General features: G+C 40.3%; 1 protein-coding gene across 1 annotated transcript in view; it reads left to right on the top strand.

Annotated features, from left to right (window-relative positions):
* Positions 1–24,942, top strand: part of LOC120542543 (NXPE family member 2-like) — a 137,815-nt gene that overhangs the window by 68,895 nt on the left and 43,978 nt on the right. Inside the window, exons 2-3 of the mRNA XM_039775074.1 lie at positions 9,848–9,889; positions 13,160–13,788. Coding sequence (XP_039631008.1) covers positions 13,307–13,788 — 482 coding nt within the window. The 5' untranslated portion in view covers positions 9,848–9,889; positions 13,160–13,306. The remainder of the gene's footprint in view (positions 1–9,847; positions 9,890–13,159; positions 13,789–24,942) is intronic.

Raw genomic sequence — 24,942 nt, 5'->3', positions numbered from 1 at the left:
TTTTTTGGAGAGCAGTGGCTTTCTCCTTGCAACCCTGCCATGCACATCATTGTTGTTCAGTGTTCTCATGATGGGGGACTCATGAACATGAACATTATCCAATGTGAGAGAGGCCTTCAGTTTCTTAGAAGTTACCCTGGGGTCCTTTGTGACGTCACTGACTATTACATGCTGTTTTATCTTGGTAGAGTAATATATATATTGCTCTACTGTCCCCTATTGTATTATTAATATGTAGCCTTAGAATACCTAATCTCACAGACTTACCACTGTATATAACTTATCCCCACCTTCCCTTCTATATCTATAACCTCAGGCAATTAGATGTAGTAAAAAGACAAGCAGGAGTTAAGTTACACATAAAATAATGTATTACTGATAATATTCATAAATAATAACAAAATGCAAAGTACATTTGAATATTGGCAACCATACAACCTGATAAAATGGTGATGTGTAATTCAGGTGGCACACAGACTTGCAGTTACTTAAAATGTCTCTAGTTAAGGCATCGTTGGTGCTCAGCTTTCAGCCACATGTCTGTTCAATATGGCTGCTGAGCTGTGCTCTTCAATGTGTTGTCTTCATCATCATATGTGGGTCAGTCAGAGAGAGAGAGAATGTGGTTGAGCAAGTACATTTATAGATGTTCTCTCCAATTCCTAGAACCAATAGGACATCATGGTACTTAAAGGCCTCTGAGACAAGCCAATTCCAAACAGCCATACCTCAGACCAATGGGTGAAATAGAACATCTTATCTCCTGCCCAACCCCAAGACCATATATTACACTAACCTGGCTTTGTGTGGGAGATCAAACTGGTTTAAGACACATCCCCCAAATCCTGTCATAAAATTACAAAGAGACAGTCGTAAAAAGGGGGATGGGGGAAGGCAAACATGAATACCTCTCACCACTTGGTTTGCCTAAATTATAAATAAAGACATACAAAACATTTATCAAGTTATATGCAAAATCCTACATCACAACACTCCACCCGATGAATGTTTTGTACAGTGTCTTTATACACAATGTCTTTAAATTGTTTCAAGAGTCTGATGCATAACTTGTGCATTGATTGGCAGTATTTGCTCTCCCAGTGTTAAAAGTTGTCCGTGACCATTTGTCCATTACATATCTTCTTTATTTCAAAGACAATCTGAAGAACTTGGAAGCGCTCCGATGACTTGTGTCTGCTCCAGCTTGCCTCAACTCTTTCTGCAGTCTCATATGTCATCAGATCTGGTGGTTCAAAATGAGACAAGTCCACACCTTCCACTAAACTAGCCCACTACAATTTAGTCTATTGTGTGAATTTTTAATCTGTACTTGTTCTCTGTCTAACTGCTAATTAGACCCCTGTCCCAAACTATCTGTTTAAGCATATGCAGCTGTACAATTAACATCAAAATTTGAAAGGTAACATGCCACAGGTGCCAGTACAACCACTTCTGCCCAAGTGACAGCCCATGTGCCACTGCATAAACTGTTCACAAACCAACATTTGTGGCCCTCTGCACACATTTGGGGTTGTTTTAGTTGCCTCTTGTGCTTTCCTACCCATGGTGCAACTCTTGACTGCCATCAGCCTTTACCAGTATAGGCTGGCATCACCACCATGAGACATCAAAGCTTGCAACTCTCATCATTCCCCCCGTAGGCCACCCCTAGAGTTGTTTGCTCACCATATGCATACTCATTGTGCTAAACACCTCAGGTTAGAATTGGCCCACTGGTCCTGTGCCTGCACCATAGCCGACAATCTCAGCAGGGCTTCCATATTTTCCCAATTAGACTATACCTAAACATCGGAGCCCATATGTCTTGCAAATGTACCAGCTGCACCTGCTTTCCTGAAAAGTTCACCAATTTTCTTAGTATACATTTTCCTTAATATTATTAATTATATTAATTATCCCACTTAATTAATTAATACCCAGAATGTATACTTTATGAGCCCAAAATAATCCCCTTATTTTGGCATTCCTAACTGGTTTGTTCAGTTTCCACCCCTTGGAATATAAATTTGCTGCAGTAATGAACAAACCTTTCCTTTTAAACTATAGCTATTGTGACTAGTCCTTATAATTGCATGACTTGTGGACTTGTTACTCACTTAAACCCCAGTAAGTGTCTTTTCTTGATGTCACTTCAGTTCTTCTTCATGTCTTTGTCTTTGCTTGTTGTCTTTGTCGTGTTGTCTTTTCTTCATTCTGCTATGTAGGCAGGTCTGCAAAATGGAAGGTGACAAAGCAGTTTCTGTCCATCTCATTTTCTTGGCTGTCGACCTGGTGCCAAAACTCAAACTTTGCTTCCAGGCATTCATTGGAACAGCTTGGCACTAGTGCCACGCCACTCCAATGTGCCAATGGTAACCCGATCTCCTGCATGGATTTTACTCTGCTAATTGCCTTCACTATTTATTACCTGCACCAAACCAAAGTCCATAAAAACCTTACAATAGAAGTAGCACTATTGCAAAAGGCCAGAAAATTGAAACAGAAATAACTATTTTCCTTTCCTGTCTTCCTGCACTACCCTTCTATTTTTTCATTGCCTGTGTGTCCTTTTTTTATTGTATGGTAACTGCTACCTGAAAGTGTGGACTGAAGCCTCTCCAGAACCCAAGTTCTAAATCCAGCATTTCTGCTAAAACTGACCTGTGTTCTTTACTAAAGACCAGCTCACTTTTCTCCATTTTATTGCATGGAGAGTCATAGGCTGTCTTTTTGAACAACTGGTCAGTCAGGTTTCGAATTACTGAACCTAAGTGTGTGTGCTTTTAATTACTGCTGGCCCTAGCACAGCTGTTAGGACCCTCACACCCCTGTGCATTCCTGGCTTCCTGCCTGAGCTTGTAAAACTTCCTGCTGCACCATCCCCAATCCTTTGTTCTTTGGCTTGTCCTGTTTCATTCAAACCAACTCCTAAACTGGTGCACTTTCTTTCCAACTCAGCCATTCTTGCACTAGCACATTCAGACCTTTCACACACAAGCACTTGAATTCCTTTCATTTCCATTGTTCTTTGTTTTAATTCCACACTTTCTTTACTCAGTATCAATATGCCAATATCCAGTTCATGCCCTCTAGTCAACAATTGCCATTCACACTCACCAGCTCCTCTGCCTTCTATCTGATCTCTTTGTCCTAAATCAAATTTCAGTGCAGCACTGGTTACCTTTCCTAACAGTGGTGAAATATCTATCAGTGTAGCATGCTCTTTAAATACTGGACAGACCTCAGAATTACTTGGAGATTGTGGTGCAGTGGAGAATAAAGGAAGAAAACACCCTTGCTGTTTTCTCTTCCTTTCATCTCTCTCCTTTTCCTCACACTCACATTCCCACTCTTTATCTGAGCACACATCTGTCTCATGTAAGTCACCCACCCATGTTTTAGGGTTCCAGTCCGATCTGGTTACTATTGCCCTAACTTTCACCATGGGTGGTTTTCTCTTTTTTCCACTTCTTTCACTGCTTTCTACTTTAGCAGTGGATGTTCTACATGCTAACACTTCACAATTATCACACCAACTGTTACATCTTTCAAAACTCTCACTCAACATTCCACAACTTTCACTTTCATTCACTTTGCTATTTTCTTCCTTATCATGATCTTCCTTATTACCAATAATACAAGCTAGTAAACCTCTTATAACAGCAGCTGTCTTCTTTAAACCTGATCTCTGTTTTCTTGCTTTTAATCCTTCCAGCCCCTTCCATTTTGTGGCACACTCAGCTCAGCTTCTGCTTTCTCTACCTGAACTACAGGTTTCCTAGCTTTAGCCTGCTTCCTCTGCCACTCCACTGGAAGATGGCTGACTTTAAAATGAACTTAGGCATTTCTAAGTCTACAATTTACTCTAATACAATTTGCCAAATTCGTTATGGGTTGGCCTACTTTTGCCCCTGTAAGCAAACATACACATACATACACAAAGATTCTAAACAAATAAGTACCGTATGAATGACGAATGCATGTCCCATCACTCCCTAGCACTTTAACCACTTAAATGCCGTATGAATGACGCATGCATCTTTCACCACTCCCTAGCACTTTAATTAGGGACTCACTACCACCAGTACTAACAAACATGCGGGTGTCCTTGTGACACACATGAAGTCTCTACACTTTGTTGGTTATATTCCATTCAGCAACCAAACAATGTTTTACTTCCACCGCATTTGTACACTGGGTGCCCTAAAATTCACATACATAAACAAACACATACATCAAAACAGTATTTGCAAACAGGGTGCAAAACTTGGTTACCCCAAAATCCTGCCCGACTACGCCAATTGTTTTATCTTGGTAGAGTAATATATATATTGCTCTACTGTCCCCTATTGTATTATTAATATGTAGCCTTAGAATACCTAATCTCACAGACTTACCACTGTATATAACTTATCCCCACCTTCCCTTCTATATCTATAACCTCAGGCAATTAGATGTAGTAAAAAGACAAGCAGGAGTTAAGTTACACATAAAATAATGTATTACTGATAATATTCATAAATAATAACAAAATGCAAAGTACATTTGAATATTGGCAACCATACAACCTGATAAAATGGTGATGTGTAATTCAGGTGGCACACAGACTTGCAGTTACTTAAAATGTCTCTAGTTAAGGCATCGTTGGTGCTCAGCTTTCAGCCACATGTCTGTTCAATATGGCTGCTGAGCTGTGCTCTTCAATGTGTTGTCTTCATCATCATATGTGGGTCAGTCAGAGGGAGAGAGAATGTGGTTGAGCAAGTACATTTATAGATGTTCTCTCCAATTCCTAGAACCAATAGGATATCATGGTACTTGAAGGCCTCTGAGACAAGCCAATTCCAAACAGCCATACCTCAGACCAATGGGTGAAATAGAACATCTTATCTCCTGCCCAACCCCAAGACCATATATTACACTAACCTGGCTTTGTGTGGGAGATCAAACTGGTTTAAGACACATCCCCCCCAAATCCTGTCATAAAATTACAAAGAGACAGTTGCAAAAAGGGGGATGGGGGAAGGCAAACATGAATACCTCTCACCACTTGGTTTGCCTAAATTATAAATAAAGACATACAAAACATTTATCAAGTTATATGCAAAATCCTACATCACAACACATGCCTTGCTCTTGGAGTGATCTTTGTTTGTCGAGCACTCTTGGGGAGGGTAACAATGGTCTTGAATTTCCTCCATTTGTACACATTCTGTCTGACTGTGGATTGGTGGAGTCCACACTCTTTAGAGATGATTTTGTAACCTTTTCCAGCCTGATGAGCATCAAAAACTTTTTCTGAGGTCCTCAGAAATCTCCTTTGTTCGTGCCATGATACACTTCCACAAACATGTGTGTTGTGAAGAGCAGACTTTGATAGATCCCTGTTATTTAAATAACACAGGTTGCCCACTTACACCTGATTGTCATCCCATTGATTGAAAACACCTGACTCTAATTTCACCTTCAAACCAACTGCTAATCCTAGAGGTTCACATACTTTTGCCACTCACAAATATGTAATATTCGATCATTTTCCTCAATAAATAAATGACAAAGTATAATATTTTTGTCTCATTTGTTTAGCTGGTTTCTCTTTATCTACTTTTAGGACTTGAGTGAAAATCTGATGATGTTTTAGGTCATATTTATGCAGAAATATAGAAAATTCTAAAGGGTTCACAAACTTTCAAGCACAACTGTATATATATATACCACCCTATTCAATCTACCTGGATTGCCAAGTTCGGGAACAATGGTCCTCTCTCCGGTTCAAACACTATAAATAAGAAAAAAACAACTTTTCTGCCCGTTCTTTTTGGATCCTGGAATATCAGAACTTTGCTTGATTTGAAGACAAGCAACCACCCTGAAAGATGAATTGCCGCTGTCGCTTGTGAGCTTCAGTGATGCAATAACTCTGTTGTAGCTCTGTGTAAAATGAGAACATTAGATGAAGAAAGCCTAAGGAAGCTATACTTTCTTTTGGAAGGGCAGATCCACCAGGCATCTGTTCATGGACTTGAACCATTAAGATGTTACAACATGTGACCTGTTGAGTTTTCACCGAGCATAAGGGAACTAGACCTGGCACTTCGACTGCTGAAAAACAATAAGTCTCCAGCCCCAGAAAGTATTCCTACAGAAGTCGTGAAGCATGGCAAGCTGACAGTTAAGTCTTTCATCTACTATCTTCAGCTACAAGCATAGGAGCAAAGCTATTTATCTGGAGACTTCAAAAACCCTCTCATTGCCAGCCTTTTCAAGAAAGACGAACGCTCTTGTGTTCAGACTACCGAGGAATTAGCTTGTTGTCCACCGAAGGAAAAGTTCTCACTCAAATTCTGTTTAATTGATGGATACCTAGAACTGAATTGTTTCTAAATGAGTCCCGCTGTGGTTACCGGGTGAATAGAGACACAATTGATCTGATATTCACCATTCATTAGATCCAGGCAAAGCCTCACAAAAAGCAGCAGCCTCTCTGAATGCTCTTTTATGAAATTGTAAAGGCATCTGATTCAGTTTCTCAAGAAGTGATATGGAAATTTCTCTGACGCTTTGATTGCTTTCCATGCTTCATTCAGATGGTAGCTTCCTTCCATGAGGTTCTTGCATTTTGTAGCCTTTTCCCCCTCAGCTACGATCAGTGTGGGGGTTAAATAGGGCTGTATCCTTACACCGACTCTCTTTAACATTTATCTTGCTGCCATGATCTCCACCATCCCTGACCCCTTACTCATGTCTAGGAGTCACAATATGCTTTCATCTTGAAATCAGTTTCTTTAATTTACGTCGATTGAGTGCAAAAAGCAGGACACATCAACAATTGTAGGGGTACAATATGCTGATGACAATGGAGTTTTCAACAATAACCCTCAAGATCGTCAAAAAATTTCTTATCTCTTTGCGTCATTTAAAAGGGCTTTGGAGTAAAAGACAATACAACCAAGACAAAAACTGCTCCTAGGCAACCTCCTCCTGAGTTATGTATTAAAGGTAGTGGCTGAGAGTTTGAAGAAGTGAGCCAATTCTTCTACCTGGGAGGTGGCCTCAACTTGGAGGCTACATGCGTGCATAAGATCACTAACAGGCTTCATGCAGCTAATGCAGTGTTTGTCAAGCTGCACTGCAGTGTGTTCCTGAATCATGGGCTCACCAGGAGTGGTGGTTACAATGCAATGGTTGTGAGCACATTCTTTTACAGGTGTGAGACATGTACTTTATACCAGAAAAATATTAGACTGCTTTGAGCTATTCCAACATCAGAAACTTTGAATGATCCTTGGTATTCGATGGCAAGATTGAATAACCAAGAACACAGTCCTGGAGAGAGCCAGCTGTGCCAGCACAGAGTCTGACATCTGCTCTCAACAACTGAGGTTGCTTGGCTATGTTACTTGGCTCCCTAACACCTGCATCCTGAAGGAAGTACTCTATGGGGAGCTTGCAAGTGAAACATGAAGTAGTGGGTCCGAAACAGAAATGCAAAGATCAAATAAAGAACATCCTCTGCAAATTAGGCATTCCACTCAGGAACTGGAGAATGTTCACTTCCAATGGATTAGAATGGCATAAGCATATCCATCACAAACAACTTTCTTTCAAGGACACTCAACGGGCAATCAATAAGTAGAAAAGAGAGCACCACAAATGTAGAGCCGCTAATCTTGGCACTGACATAGATCCAGCTCCATTCATTTGTCGATTATTTAGCCAGCGCACACCTCCAGAATTGGCTTGACCACACGCATGAAAATTCATCAAGGGAGTCAAAGGAGTGGAAGAAATCCTTGGATCGAGGAACACCAATGATGAACCACCATAATATAAGTGTCTGTGTGTCTGTCTGGTTGCTGTGTCTCTGTCATTCTAACAGATTGCGCATTACAAAAAATAGTAGTAATGCAAAATGTTTTAGATGTGCCATCTGTTGGAAAGATAAATGCAATGTGTTCTACAGGGTGGTCCTGATCTAATTATGCAGATGCAGATCGTCTGGATGACTTTGATATATACGGGGATGATTCCAGTTTGGCACGAAGACGATTCTTCACGTCATCAGCTCGTACACTTTTCGATGGTCCAGGATTTTTCGGGTCATTTTCTATGTAATAAACTTAATAAGTTACAGCATAATGAAAATTGCATAACTAGATCTGGAACACCCTATATTTGTGCCTGCATTACAAAATAGATTCCAATATATCGTACACTGCAAATGTTAATGCTGAGGTCAACCTAGGTAATACAGCTAGTATGTGTGCATGTGTATATATATTTGTGGATATGTATGCATGTATATATATTGTGACAAGGGAGTGTCACTCACCCCCAAAGCTCACACACGATGTTACCCAACAGAATTCTGGGTTCAAATAAAATGTTTTTTATTTTTCAGAAACACTTTTAATTAATCACCAGCAACAGCCAAAACACTCCAAAACAAATAAATTTCTTCCTTCTTCTACCTCCAGTTGAGTTTTGCCTGCTGCTTCCTGACTTCCCAAATCGCTGCTTTGCTTATTTGACAGGGTGTAGATCGGAGTACAGTATTACATTCCTAGTGCGTACACCTGATGAGCATGTACTCTTTGTATTATTTGGCAGCTACTGTATCATTTATATATATTTTTATATATAGTGGGATACAGGCCGGACACAGACAGGTAGACATCATTGATAACACCACAACACGTTTATTTACACTATTTACAAGTCAGGGACACACACAACCCAGTGTCGCAGCACCAATCATCCCCAAGTCCAGGCCTCACACAATGCCTCTCTTCTCTCTTCCGATCCGCCTCCACTCCTCCCCTCAGAGCTCTGTCTTCTTCCACCCAACTCCAGCCACTGAATGGAGGGAGGCGGGCACTTTTATCCCCACCCGGACGTGCTTCAGGTACCTCCTGATAATCTTCCGCTGGCACTCCCCAGTGTGGCTGAAGTACCGGCTACGGACCCGGAAGCACTCCGGGTGTCCCTGGTCTTCTTCCCCCAGGCACTTCTGGGTGTGGTGGAAGAGCTGAGGGCCAGGGCTCCTCAGGCATTGGGGCACCTCCTGGCAGTGACCACGGACCCCTATAGGGTTGAGCTTCTATGCTCTGTTCCCGTGGTCCCCAAAGCCACCAGGGTGGTCGCCCCCTCGTAGTCTGGAGGAAGCCTAGGCGTCCCGGCAGGGTAGCACCCCCAGGCACTTGCCACAATATATATATATATATATATATATATATATATATATATATATATATATATATATATATATATAAAATATAAATAAATAAGCACTAAGGTCTTTGTGTCCAGTCCCTCAGAGGATTCTGATTTGTCAGTTTGTCTTTGGTGACGAGACAAAAGAACAAGCACAAATGTAAGATGCACAAGGAGGAGTAAAGGTATATGAAGCATGCTGAAAGAGTCATCTTTAAAGATGGAAAGTATAAAGCTGGATAGGAGGACAGAAAGGTGCCTCTAAATAATGACAGGGTCTAAGGCTTTTCGTTTATGGGTACACACTCGAGAGAGGGATCATCAGTGAAGAGAGGTTCAGACATACAAGGATACAGAGGAAAGGCACTGAAGGTACACACTGAGTGAATATTTTTTAATTGCTCTATTAACTGCTTTTGACAGGTACCATGAGTAATATATACATGTACATGAAAATTGTTGCATATATTTCACCTACTGTATACAAGCCATTCCCATCCATCAGTTAAAGTACATGACCCCCAATGATTGGATAAAAATAATTTTAATTTTTCAAAGAATATCACAATTCCTGGTTCAAATAGTATTGCTCACTGTCTGTTGCTTCACGAGAGTTAATGTTTTTGTCTTTCAGGACAACTTTCCTTACCCACTGCTACATTCCAAGGTCACCAAAGTAAGTAATCTGAAAGTTAATTACTGCTATTTGTAAGTGATTTATTATTACCAAATGTGTATTGTTTATGTTTTAAGGATTTTAATTAGTTACATTTACATGAGAAGATCATTGGACAGCTATTTCTAACAGTTTTGGCAGTTTTGTTGGCACACATACAGTGGTATGCAAAAGTTTGGGCAACCTTGTTAATAGTCATTATTTTCCTGTATAAATCGTTGGTTGTACGATAAAAAATTTCAGTTAAATATATCATATAGGAGACACACACAGTGATATTTGAGAAATGAAAGTTTATTGGATTTACAGAAAGTGTGCAATAATTGTTCAAACAAAATCAGGCAGGTGCATAAATTTGGGCACCGTTGTCATTTTATTGATTCCAAAACTTTTAGAACTAATTATTGGAACTCAAATTGGCTTGGTAAGCTCAGTGACCTCTGACCTACATACACAGGTGAATCCTATAATGAGAAAGAGTATTTAAGGGGGTCAATTGTAAGTTTCCCTCCTCCTTTAATTTTTTCTGAAGAGTAGCAGCATGGGGGTCACAAAACAACTCTCAAATGACCTGAAGACAAAGATTGTTCACCATCATGGTTTAGGGGAAGGATACAGAAAGCTGTCCCAGAGATTTAAGCTGTCTGTTTCCACAGTTAGGAACATATTGAGGAAATAGAAGACCACAGGCTCAGTTCAAGTTAAGGCTCGAAGTGGCAGACCAAGAAAGATTTCGGATAGACAGAAGTGACGAATGGTGAGAACAGTCAAAGTCAACCCACAGACCAGCTCCAAAGACCTACAACATCATCTTGCAGGAGATGGAGTCACTGTGCATCGTTCAACCATTCGGCACACTTTACACAAGGAGATGCTGTATGCGAGAGTGATGCAGAGGAAGCCTTTTCTCCGCCCACAGCACAAACAGAGCGCTTGAGGTATGCTCAAGCACATTTGGACAAGCCAGCTTCATTTTGGAATAAGGTGCTGTGGACTGATGAAACTAAGTTATTTGGGCATAACAAGGGGCGTTATGCATGGGGGAAAAAGAACACAGCATTCCAAGAAAAACACCTGCTACCTACAGTAAAATATGGTGGTGGTTCCATCACGCTGTGGGGCTGTGTGGCCAGTGCAGGGACTGGGAATCTTGTCAAAGTTGAGGGACGCATGGATTCCACTCAGTATCAGCAGATTCTGGAGACCAATGTCCAGGAATCAGTGACAAAGCTGAAGCTGCGCCGGGGCTGGATCTTTCAACAAGACAACGACCCAAAACACTGCTCAAAATCCACTAAGGCATTCATGCAGAGGAATAAGTACAACGTTCTGGAATGGCCATCTCAGTCCCCAGACCTGAATATAATTGAAAATCTGTGGTGTGAGTTAAAGAGAGCTGTCCATGCTCGGAAGCCATCAAACCTGAATAAACTAGAGATGTTTTGTAAAGAGGAATGGTCCAAAATACCTTCAACCACAATCCAGACTCTCATTGGAACCTACAGGAAGCGTTTAGAGGCTGTAATTTCTGCAAAAGGCGGATCTACTAAATATTGATTTCATTTCTTTTTTGTGGTGCCCAAATTTATGCACCTGCCTGATTTTGTTTGAAAAATTATTACACACTTTCTGTAAATCCAATAAACTTTCATTTCTCAAATATCACTGTGTGTGTCTCCTATATGATATATTTAACTGACATTTTTTATCGTAACAACCAACGATTTATACAGGAAAATAATGACTATTAACAAGGTTGCCCAAACTTTTGCATCCCACGCTTATCTTTTTTTGCTATGTTTTTAGCTAAAACACTGTATGGCCCTGCTAAGACAGGAATTCTTGGAACACTATATGCATAATAATTAACCTATTACTCTGTTGCATTATTGGCTGTGTAAATCCTTTAATAAATTTCTTCCTCCACCTTAAGACAATACTTTTACAACTGCCTTACACAAGACTAACCTGCCATAAAGAGCTTTTATAATGACACATATGACAATAAGCTAACAATTATTTTCATACACAATGAACCAGAAGAAAAATCAAGTGAACCTTTACACGTTTTACTCTCTGAAGTGAAAAATAAATTAATTCATGTTTCAGCCTGTCATCTCATTTGTTTTTGAGAATGCCTTGGGGGAGAGTTTGTCATTAAAGGCATTATGTGGGGGCACCCTTTGTCCTGCCTTTTTCTACTATTTAAAATTACAGTATGCTGATTTAGTTTTATCTTTCCATCCAATACATATATGATGTCAAAACGTAAAGGTATTATTTATGTAAGATTTTTTTGTTGACAAGACAAGTGAATAACCAAAAGCATTTTTAGGGCAGGAGATATTTTTTTTTTCTGATGGTCCTTGAAGACCAATAATTAAATTTAAATAAAGGATGTAATGTATGGCTAATCTTTGTGCAGGTTGCAGCATATCGTGAATACTGCCCATAACACTGAAGTACAATAAGTAATAATACACCCTTGTAACAGACGGCCAGTGAGACAACAAACTCTCAGCCCACTGGAGTAGAATGTCCACTTAGTCAATCAAATGCATGGCCAGTCCATTGCACTGACACTTTATCCAGTTGTATTGAAGACATCCCCACGATGGGGATGCTCAGATGCTTTTTTTTAACAATCTTTAAAATGATCTTTCTTTCCACTGCCATAATTCACTTAGTCCAATTGAGGATCTACATCCATTTATACATTAAAACATCAAGGGAGGACCCTTCGCTATATTAGCTCCAGGGCTAAATATAGACTTAAAGATTCTTTGCATACTTTTATATGTGAGGGGTGTAATATTTTGAAGAAAGTAGCACCAAAAATCAAACTTTCCATGTTTAATGTTAAATTATACCCTGACACATTTCTAGCATTTGATCTGGAAGTATATGATTGCAATGAAACCGTAGATGGACACCAGTCCTTTGCATATGCACACACACATGAATATACACTGTATAAGTTTAGATCTTAGGGAGAATCTGGAGTACCTGAAAATATGAATAAATAAAAACCTTATGCAGAAAGCAAAAAATATATAAGGCTCATGTACTGTTAACCAATGAACCAGACCATGTGTTAAGTGTCACCTAGTACTAGCAGATGACCACACTTACCTATTAACAGTTACATTAATACTGTTAAAACTCAGAGAGGATAGGTGTTAGATATAAAGCCATAAGAAACAACATTGGTATTTATTGTTTTGTGTAACAACCCCTTCATTTCATTGTTTCGTTGTTTTGTTTCCTCAGGAATTCACAGAAATAGAAAAAGTATTCCAAGCTTTAAAGAATTACCTGCCAACAGTAGACCAAAGAGAATTCAGTGAAGTGTCCAATGCAACAAATAGTCGAGTTACTTTACTACACCCAAAGGAGCAGTACAATGTCGGGGACACCATGCAAGTCAGAGTGGATATGCGAGATCACAAAGGCAATCTCAAGGCTCATGGAGGAGATTTTATTTTGTCCCGTATTGTTTCTCCAACACTTAAAGCTGCTGCCTCTGGAGTTGTGAAAGACCTAAAAAATGGGACCTACCTGGTTGATTTTACCTTGTTTTGGCCAGGCCAGGTGGAAGTGGTGCTGCAGCTGATACATTCAAGGGAGGCTGTAGCTGTCTTATGGAGAGTCAAGCAGCTGCATTTTGATAAATGTTTATTCACAGGAACATTCACCAATAACTCAGTAACAGAGAAAACAAAGTGCTTCTCTTATCCAAATTATAGCCTGCCACTCTGCACCTATACAGATAAAAGGGACAACGACACTTACTTCTGTCTGAAGCCTAAAACTCTCCCTTGTGAAACACTGACTCTCTTCCAAAGTATCAATAATGAAAATCCTAATATGACTAATAATGAAACAAAACTGTTTGACAGGTAATGTAAATCTTAAATTGTTTTTACTTCTTTTAGGAAATGTTTATGCTTTATAATGAACCACACATTTCACACCACAACTGCAGTAAGTGTATGGGGGCCCAAAAGTATAAATCTATCAATATTATGTCAAAAATAACAAAAAATATAGCACATGTATATTATAAATATGCATTAAATCAATAGAACTATTAAGTATATAAACATGAAATTGGTACGCCAATTTTCTATTTTTTTAATAACAAAATGAACTACCGTATTTACGCGTGTACCAAGCGCACATTTTTCCCTAAAATTAGCATTACAAAATCAGGTGTGTGTCATACACGAGGAAATGTAATTCTGTAATGTTTACTTCTTCTGCTTGGGTTCGCTCGCTCGCTCTCTTTCTTTCTCTAACTCACCCACTCGTTCTCTTTCTCTCTCACTTGCTTGCGCACTCACGCTCTCTCTCGCTCGCTTGCTCGTGCACTCGCGCTCTCTCTCTGTTGCTTGCTCGCGCACTCGCTCTCTCTTTCTCTCTCTCTAAACGCTTCCTATACAATCACACCGCGCATCGTACATGGGGCAAAATGATTTTCCAGATTTTCTTTGTAAAAATTAGGGGTGCTTGCCTTACACAAGGACGTGTGGTACACGAGTAAATACGGTATTTAGGAAAGCATCCTTAAAGCAACTTTACAATTTTAAAATAGGGACATTTGTCTTTGCTTGTTTATGAGTAATTTCTGCCATTTTCTCTCCTATTTATTTTCTTTGTTTTAATACTGTTTCCTGAATTGTTGGTGTTTCGTCATTTGTGACGTCATTCATCCATGATGCCTATAGTGTGGGTCAAGAGTATGTCTTACCATATAAAGGGCATCTTTATCATGCATGTGTTCCCACTAATACGTACTGCAACTGATGCCTTCTTAAAAATTTCAAAAGTAAGCACATAATTCTTTCTGATGATATCAATTTTTTTCTTTTTTTTTCCTGGGGCAAAATAATTTTAGTTTTGTTTTGATCCCCCAGAGATGCTTATTTTCTCCAGCATCCTGTCAGCCTGGGACATGTAATAAGGGGTGGCATCACATTTACCTTCATTGGCCCAAATTCCCCTTTTCCCACTTAATCCATTGCTTCTTAGCACAAATTGTCAGAAACAGAGAAAAAGCAGCAATAAGCAACATGCCTTGTTAAAGTTAGGTAGGGTACTGATTTTTGTCCCATATGGAAGTAAAGTATGGTCTATACTGATTATTGTTGTGATGTCTGCACATAAGCCACACATATCCACTTTTCTTATAATAAAAGCTTTTGTGTTCAGTTATAAGGGGATCCCCTCTTTCAAAAAGTATGATAGTGCATTGCAACCACACAGAGCATTGTAAAACCACAGGCGTCTTGGAGAATGCATCTGTGTATGCATATGGGTCTGCTCTCTCTAAGAGCAAAAGTGAGGGGTACCAGATTTTGGCCATACCAGTTGCATTCAGTCAGCTCATGTCTACTGACATAGCTGGAATAATTTAATTCTGCACATACCAGCCCAAATAAAAGTGGCTGAGCATTACCAATCATATTCAAACAGTTTGAAACTGAGTGTTTCTAGCATGTTCTAATTGCTAAAAATGAATATTAAATTGCCTTTGTCTACAGCAAATACCAAACAAAGCTTTTCCAAGGTCAATTCAAGTCCAAACGGAGAAATCTATGCAGACAAGAACAGCTCTTTGATCTTCTGATTCTCTCCATCTATACAAATGAAAGGCAAAGCCCTCACTGACTCACTCACTTACTCACTCACCACTAATTCTCCAACTTCCCGTGTAGGTGGAAGGCTGAAATTTGGCAAGCTCATTCCTTACAGCTTACTTACAAAAGCTAGGCAGGTTTCATTTCGGAATTCTACGTGTAATGGTCATAACTGGAACCTAATTTCGTCCATATATACGGCTATAGCCTGCAGCTTGGTCGCTGTGTGAGGCGGAGTTGCGTCCCGCATCATCACGCCCCCCACGTAATTGAGTGCCTGCCCATATAAGGCCGTCCGTCAGCAGCTATCCAATAGACACGCTGCCGCGAAATCTTCGCGGGTGAAGGACTGTGCTTATGCAAACGAAGATGATATGGTCAGACACAAACTCAGCAAAGTGCGAGAGAAACTTTCAAGGGCCGGGTATAAGCTAACATTAAATTAAGCCATGGACATCGCAAGATCGCACGACATAGCACAAGCACAGCTGAGAACCTTCGATACATGCACTCCGAGCGGCTCACGTGAACTGACTTTGCAGGACTGGGAAAGGTAAACCCGTGCATGCAGTGTGTGATGTCTCAGACACACTACTTTTCCGCTGCGAAGCACGGATATCTGAGCTAACATTAAATAAAGCCGTGGACATCGCACAAGATAGCACAAGCACAGCTGAGCAGCTTCGATGCATGTACTCCGAGCGTCTCACGTGAACTGACTTTGCAGGACTGGGAAAGGTAAACCCATGCATGTAGTGTTTGATGTCTCAAATAAAGAGGAAGACGAGCTGTTTATTGATGCAGTAAGAAAGGAATCGATGAATGAAACCTCTTATCTTTACAACAGTTAACAGACACGGAATATAACTTGAACAGAACACATCCTCCAAATACGTACCTGATTGAAAGAAATAATGATAATCAAATCCTTGATGAAAGCAACACTCATAACAGTCACAAAACAATTACATTGACAATCATGTTACGTTATTTTTAAAATGTTCCCTTTTCTTTTTCATAACTTCTCCACTGCAAATCGCGGGTATTTTGATATATATATATATATATATATATATATATATATATATATATATATATATTCTATTATTCGAGATTGATGACTTGCGCGGCTGACTTTGTTTATAGTGAGGAAGAGTTGCGCAGCGTCGACCTCACTCTCTTGTCCGGGAACACCTGTGTCCAGTGGCAAGACCTAAGTCATGATGACCGGAGATGGGTACGAATGCAGTGGATGACCAAGATGTTCTACGTGCCTCATCTTGCTCTGTGCACTCCACGGTGCATTGCCGTAATCACCTTCACCTCTGTTGGACCTAGATGGTCTCTTCCGCAGGTTCCGCCGACGTCCAAACTTCACATGCGTAGGTAGGCAGACCTAGTTCACCGAGGGTTTGGGCCCATCGGCTACCCTCACCTGGTTTAACCGGCCAGTGGAAGCCGTTGTCCGGGTATGGCCGCTGTTGCATGCTAACAGCTGCGGGGAGCCACAGGTGAGAGCTGAGTGACAGGTGAGGACCAAAGCGGACAAACTGCTCCAGGGAGCACCACGTGTTCCCCCATCTGAGGTACTACCTCTTCTTGTACACTCCATATACCCTTATATATATGTATATATACCCCGATCTACATACTGTCAAATAAACAAACCACATGCCGTGGCGCAACGAGAGAGGCTTTGCCTCTAGCGCTGACGTCTGAGGTTCGATTCCTGAGAGGGGGTGCAGTGAGTGTGTATGCCTGATGAGCCCAGAATTAGGGTGAAACATGTGTTGTGTACTCTTTGCATTATTTGACAGTAAAACTATTTCAATATATATATACACATATATTATATATACACACACACATACATATATATCAGCGCTTCCCGATTCATTTTACCCTCGCACACGAGCTCAAAGTCGATCTAAAATACGCAATCAGATTCAAAAAAATATGTCTTTTCAAGTTCTATTTGGATATAAATAGGTTCTATTTAGTCGACAGAAATATCTTTGGTAGGAATGTAAGTTGAATTTAGTCTTTAAATTTCTATGGTAAAGAAAACTTTATGCAATGATGACTAAATTTAACTTACATTCCTACCAAAGATATTTCTGTCGACTAAATAAAAATTACTTCTATTTCCATCCATCCATTTTCCAACCCACTGACTCCGAACACAGGGGTCTGCTGGAGCCAATCCCAGCCAACACAGGGCAGGAACCAATCCCGGGCAGGGTGCCAACCCACCGCAGGACACACACTAGGACAAATTTAGAATCGCCAATTCACCTAACCTGCATGTCTTTGGACCGTGGGAGAAAACCCACGCAGATATGGGGAGAACATGCAAACTCCACGCAGGGAGGACCCGGGAAGCGAACCCGGGTCTCCTAAATGCAAGGCATCATTATTTAAAATTTAAATAGAACTTGAACAGATACGATAGTTCATAATACCCACGCAGCACTAAGTGCACTTGGAGCGGAAGTCATCCGTTTTAACAAGCAGCGTGTTGCACTGATACGAAATAGCCTGCCCATTTAATTATTTAGAAATGGATAGATAAATTAAAAATAATAAAGACTTTGTACAAATAATGTTTTTCATTTATCTTCCTCGATGGATTCTGGCACCCCCAGCACAGCTGCTCGCACCCCAAAGGGTATATATATATATATATATATATATATATATATATATATATATACAGTGGGTACGGAAGGTATTTAGACCCCCTTCAATTTTCGACTCTTTGTTATATTGCAGCCATTTGCTAAAATCTTTTAAATTAATTTTTTCCTCATTAATGTACACACAGCACCCCATATTGACAGACAAAAAAAAGAATTTTTGAAATTGTTGCAAATTTATTAAAAAAGAAAAACTGAAATATCACATGGTCCTAAGTATTCAGACCCTTTGCTCGGTATTTAGTAGAAGCACCCTTTTGAGCTAATACAGCCATGAGTCTTCTTGGGAAAGATGCAACAAGTTTTTCACACCTGGATTTGGGGATCCTCTGCCATTCCTCTTTGCAGATCCTCTACAGTTCTGTCAGGTGGGATGGTAAACGTTGGTGGACAGCCATTTTTAGGTCTCTCCAGAGATGCTCAATTGGGTTTAAGTCAGGGCTCTGGCTGGGCCATTCAAGAACAGTCACAGAGTTGTTGTGAAGCCACTCCTTCGTTATTTTAGCTGTGTGCTTAGGGTCATTGTCTTGTTGGAAGGTAAACCTTCGGCCTAGTCTGAAGTCCTTAGCACTCTGGAGAAGGTTTTTGTCCAGGATATCCCTGTACTTGGCGGCATTCATCTTTCCCTCAATTGCAACCAGTTGTCCTGTCCCTGCAGCTGAAAAAAACAACCCCACAGCATGATGCTGCCACCGCCATGCTTCACCGTGGGGACTGTATTGGACAAGTGATGAGCAGTGCCTGGTTGTCTCCACACATGCCGCTTAGAATTAAGGCCAAAAAGTTCTATCTTGGTCTCATCAGACCAGAGAATCTTCAGGTGTCTTTTAGCAAACTCCATGCGGGCTGTCATGTGTCTTGCACTGAGGAGAGACTTCTGAGAGGCTACTCTGCCATAAAGCCCTGACTGGTGGAGGGCTGCAGTGATGGTTGACTTTCTACAACTTTCTCCCATCTCCTGACTGCATCTCTGGAGCTCAGCCAAAGTGATCTTTGGGTTCTTCTTTACCTCTCTCACCAAAGCTCTTCTCCCCCGGTAGCTCAGCTTGGCCGGACGGCCAGCTCTAGGAAGGGTTCTGGTCGTCCCAAACGTCTTCCATTTAAGGATTATGGAGGCCACTGTGCTCTTGGGAACCTTAAGTGCAGCAGAAATTTTTTTGTAACTCTGGCCAGATCTGTGCCTTGCCACAATTCTGTCTTTCAGCTCTTCAGGCAGTTCCTTTGACCTCAAGATTCTCATTTGCTCTGACATGCATTGTGAGCTTTAAGGTCTTATATAGACAGGTGTGTGGCTATCCTAATCAAGTCCAATCAGTATAATCAAACACAGCTGGACTCAAATGAAGGAGATCTCAAGGATGATCAGAAGAAATGGAAGCACCTGAGTTAAATATATGAGTGTCACAGCAAAGGGTCTGAATACTTAGGACCATGTGATATTTCAGTTTTTCTTTTTTAATAAATCTGCAACAATTTCAGAAATTCTTTTTTTTGTCTGTCAATATGGGGTGCTGTGTGTACATTAATAAGGGAAAAAAATAATTTAAATGATTTTAGAAAATGGCTGCAATATAACAAAGAGTGAAAAATTGAAGGGGGTCTGAATACTTTCTGTATATATGTGTGTATATGTATGTGTGTATATATGTAGCAGTGGCGACTGCTCTAAGACTACAAGGAAAGCTCCACTTCCTCTACTATGTCAGAAAATAAATGCTCATGTATATGCACTGTCGTATTCTTATTGGTTTTAATAAAAGTGTGCTAGAACACGTTTAACTTCATGACTAGCTCGTTCAGAATCAGGAATTTATTGTAGATTGTTTGACGCAATTTTCTTGTCATACATTTCCGTGCAACACAGCGCGTTAAACCCTCCTGAAGCCCAGCTTCACTCGAGCTCTATGGGCAAGCACAGAGGAGCTTTTTTCACTGCAGAAAAGCTGGACGGTAATTGGATAAATGCACCAAAATCGTCACTTCCAGGGAAGCTCAGCTTCTCTGGGAGTGAATGGAGCAGTGGGCGGGCCAGGACGCTGGGCTGCTGCATGATGATTGGAGGAGCTGTTTAAAGGGCGGAACCCCTTTTTTGATTGACAGCATATCTTAAGTATACATCAGCACTACAGAGATTCGAGTTCAGTCCCATGCAGATTTGCAGGTGAAGTCGTATGACAAACTGCTGCACTCTGTATTGTTTGCTGGTGATATAAACCATTTTTGTTTGTACAAATCATTCTTTAAATCATAAAAAAAACATATTATAGCATTCTTGACTATGCTCCTTGTTTCAGCATTGTAAAGTTAGTTCAGTCATATACTTAAAGTAGCTCCTGGAAGGGAAAACTAGCCAGCTAGCAAGCTGTGCATAATGGCAGACGGTGCTAATATTGTTGACCTGCTTTTGGCAAAACCATTTAGTAGTCTTCCTTACGAGGAGGGACTCAGAATTAAACAGCAGGGCAGACCAACGCCCAAGATTGATCTGGTGCAAAAATCAGGAAAAAATAACAGGTCTTTTCAGCTCTCCTGGTATGACAAGGTGGACTGACTGACTGACTGGAAGTGCTGTGACAAAGAAAATGTACTGTTGGCCATGCCACTTGACGAAACCTTCTCAGGGAATGGGATGTGTTTGGTCAAACGTGGGTTTTAGGGATCTGGGTAACTTTGACAGGGCATACAAAAGGCATGAAAAGTGCAAAGAACATGTGAGTTCATGTGCAAGGTTAAGTTGTCTGGGTAGGGTCAGGGTTGAACATGCAATAAATGAAGGTCTTCTCATTCAGGTTTCAAAACACAATGAAACAGTAAAAAAAAAACAGGGCCTTCCTAAACCGTCTAATTGATGTGACTTCCTTGCTTGGCCATCAGGAGCTGGCATTCAGAGGGCATGATGAGGGTAGTGAATCAGCAAATAAGGGGAGTTACAGGGAATTTACAGAAACATTAGCTAAATATGACTTTGTTTTGGCCACACAATTTCAGTCATCAGCTGTGTTTTCTGGTATGTCCCACTCAATCCAAAATGACTTGATCTCTGCTCTCGCAGCCACTGATCATATAAAAGGTGAAATTCAGACTGCTCCTTTTTTTGAACGGCAGGTGGATGAAGCAAATGACATATCTTGCCATGCCCAAGTGTCTGTCATGCAGGTAAAATTCAAGAGTGCTTCATCGGATTTTTGGATGTGTCAGGGGGTCGAGATGCTCAGTCTGTGTTTGAAGTTTTAAACGAGAACATGCAGGGCTACAGTTTTAGAGAAAAAACTTGTGGCACAAACCTATGATGGGGCTGCTGTCTTTGCTTCATCTCTCAATGGCCTACAGGCCAAAGTTAAAGTAATAGCCCCTAGTGCAGTGTTTGTGCATTGCTATGCACACAGACTGAACCTGGTGTTGTCCCATGGTGCTAAATGCTTGCCTGAGTCAAGAATATATTTTTGTATCTCTCTCTGGGTTCAGCACATTTTTTTCAAAGTCCACAAAAAGGATGTCTTTTCTTGAGTCTGCAGGGTCTTCAAGATTGCCCAGAAACGCTCCTACTTGATGGAATTTCACATCACGGATAGTGAGCACTGTGGCAAACAATTATGATGGCCTCCTGCAGACTTTTGACAAGATTACCCAGGATGAGCGCATGGATGATGACAAATTAGATACTGCCAAATGCTTCACAATGAAACTGTTGGATTTTGAGTTTGTGTTCATGTTGTACACATATGAACAAATATTCTCTGAGACAGATGTTGTCTTTGATATTGTCCAGCAAAGGGCTATGGATGTTCTTTACTGCAAAAAAAGAATTGGGTCTCTCCTTGCTTTTGTCAAGGAGAAGAGGTCAGAGGAGGCTTATCAAGCAGTTTATGCAAAAGCAGCAAATCTCACATCAGACCCTCGAGATGAAACTATTAGAAAGCGCCGTCTGCCACAATTACAGGATCCCCAGGACTGCTACAGAAATTTGTACATGGCCATCCTAGACAATCTCATGGAGCAGATTTCTCAGCGTTTTTCAAATTTGGAAAGCACAAGCTTCTTAGAATTAATCAATCCAGTAAAAATTTGATGAAATGAGACAAGTGTTTCCAGAGGAGGCATTTGAAAATGTGCTAAAAAGTTATGGCCATTTCTTTGACTCAGGGAGACTGAGATCTGAACTTCAAGTACTATATTCAGATCCTGACTTACAAGGGTTCAGGGGTAAGCTGTGTGATTTCTTGGTGTTTTTTAAAGACATGGAGTTGGATAGTGCAATGCCTCAGCTATACAAGCTGTTGTCGTTAGTGGCAACAATTGGCGCTACATCAGCAGGTGTAGAGAGGAGCTTCTCCTGTTTAAAACTAAAATTAGCCTATACTGCATACCATGCACACATTTTAATACACATCTCCATTAATAAAAATATTAGTTGTTTATAAACTCACACAGTAAATTCGCTAATGTTGTCACTAGAAAAGTTCATTTAACTCTTAAAAAGTATTTGGAAACTGCATATATGGATGGCGATTATACTGCATACATCTGCATAACAAGGTTTAGAAAATCAGATTGACTTAAAATGTGACCAATCACAGCCACTCAAAACATGTGACATCAACAAAGGGCTACCAACTAGTAACTGAAGTTACTTTAACACTTTCGTGGACATCCTTGAATCAATTTGTATGATTCACTCAAAAGACTCATCATTCATGAATCGCCCATCACTAATTACTGTTCAGTTATGTCTTGTCTCAACAAACAGCCGTTTTAGGTTTTATTAATGAAAGGTAAAAAAACAGAAGTGCAAAATGCAACCGAAGATCTTGGTAGCACCCCAATGGCGAGTGAAATAACTACCCTGAACTGTGTCCACTTTAGCAAAGGCTGCAATATCGATGCAACTGCTGAGTGTGTAGGAAAATCTACAACCATCCAGCTGCTAAACGCCAAAGGATCAGCCATGTCTGATATCCAAAAAACCACAAACTCAATCAGTATTAAAATTTCCAATTTCTGTTATAGCCAGTAAAGTGTGTAGCTTTGCAGCTCATTGATACAACAGGTGACAGTGCATGGCTAGAATGTGGTATGTTGACAGATGTGAATCTGGCATTTTTGCAATAATCCAGTTGAGGAAAGGTTCACTTGGGTATTTTGAAACTGGAAATGCACATATCAGATATTCATACACAAATTACAAAGAATAGTGAAACAGAAATTGGACTATTTGCTGTTATATAATCCTTGTGGTAAAATAAGGAGGTAGACAAGAAAAAGGTTTGGGAATGGCCACCCCATATACTGAAAAATCAGCAAAATAAAAGAAGCACATCTTTACAGATTGGAGTTCACTGAACTGAACTGAACTAACGGGATGTGTCTGTTCTATACATATGGTGGATAGGAGGAAGAGGTTGACTTTGGGCAGCCTGAACGGGAACTGACATGGTAGGAACATGAATTCTGAGTACCGGACGGATGTCATCAGTAACTACTAATTACAGTGCATCCGGAAAGTATTCACAGTGCATCACTTTTTCCACATTTTGTTATGTTACAGCCTTATTCCAAAATGGATTAAATTCATTTTTTCCTCAGAATTCTACACACAACACCCCATAATGACAACGTGAAAAAAGTTTACTTGAGATTTTTGCAAATTTATTAAAAATAAAAAAATTGAGAAAGCACATGTACATAAGTATTCACAGCCTTTGTCATGAAGCTCAAAATTGAGCTCAGGTGCACCCTGTTTCCCCTGATCATCCTTGAGATGTTTCTGTAGCTTAATTGGAGTCCACCTGTAGTAAATTCAGTTGATTGGACATGATTTGGAAAGGCACACACCTGTCTATATAAGGTCCCACAGTTGACAGTTCATGTCAGAGCACAAACCAAGCATGACGTCAAAAGAATTGTCTGTAGACCTCCGAGACAGGATTGTCTCGAGGCACAAATCTGAGGAAGGTTACAGAAAATTTTCTGCTGCTTTGAAGGTCCCAATGAGCACAGTGGCCTCCATCATTCGTAAGTGGAAGAAGTTCGAAACCACCAGGGGCCTCATGTATAACGCCGTGCGTAGAATTCGCACTATAATATGGCGTAAGCACAAAAGCCGAAATGTGCTTACGCACAGAAAAATCCAGATGCAGGAATCTGTGCGTACTCCAACTTCCACGTTTTTCCGCTACATAAATCCCGGTCAGTGTGAAAACTAACGCTCGTGCATGCGCCTTATGTCCCGCCCCAACTCCTCCCAAAATAACGCCTCTTTGAATATGCAAATCAATATAAATTGCACTTAAGCTCAGCCCTCTGTGAAAAGACAATGGGAAAAGCATGGGGGAAAATATAAGAATTTCAGCGAATACCAAGTGGAGGCAAAGGAAAAACATACTATTTGTTTAATTAAACCATGGTATAATCAACAAAAGGAAGTTGATCGAGTGACATAGCGTGTTGGAGAAACTTGAAAGCTCAGATATTAGTCGCCGTGAATAGACGAGTCATAGTCCACCGTCTGAGTGTCATATGAACGCTTATTAGAATACAGAGAAAAAAAGGCACACAGTGGGGAAAAAAGCACGAAATGTCAAGTTCAATCTAGAAATTTCCACTTTAATCATGTAGATTATTTTGTCATTAAAGTAGAACATCATAAATGTCATCTTAAAATCGTTTAATTAACCAGTTTCTCAAATCGCATCGTAATTAAAGTAGCATGTTAAATGCT

This window comes from Polypterus senegalus, chromosome 13, assembly GCF_016835505.1.
Source record: "Polypterus senegalus isolate Bchr_013 chromosome 13, ASM1683550v1, whole genome shotgun sequence".
NCBI classification, from domain to species: domain Eukaryota; kingdom Metazoa; phylum Chordata; class Cladistia; order Polypteriformes; family Polypteridae; genus Polypterus; species Polypterus senegalus.
The sequence above is the reverse complement of the archived record's forward strand: the minus strand, read 5'-3'. Positions and strand labels throughout refer to the sequence as shown.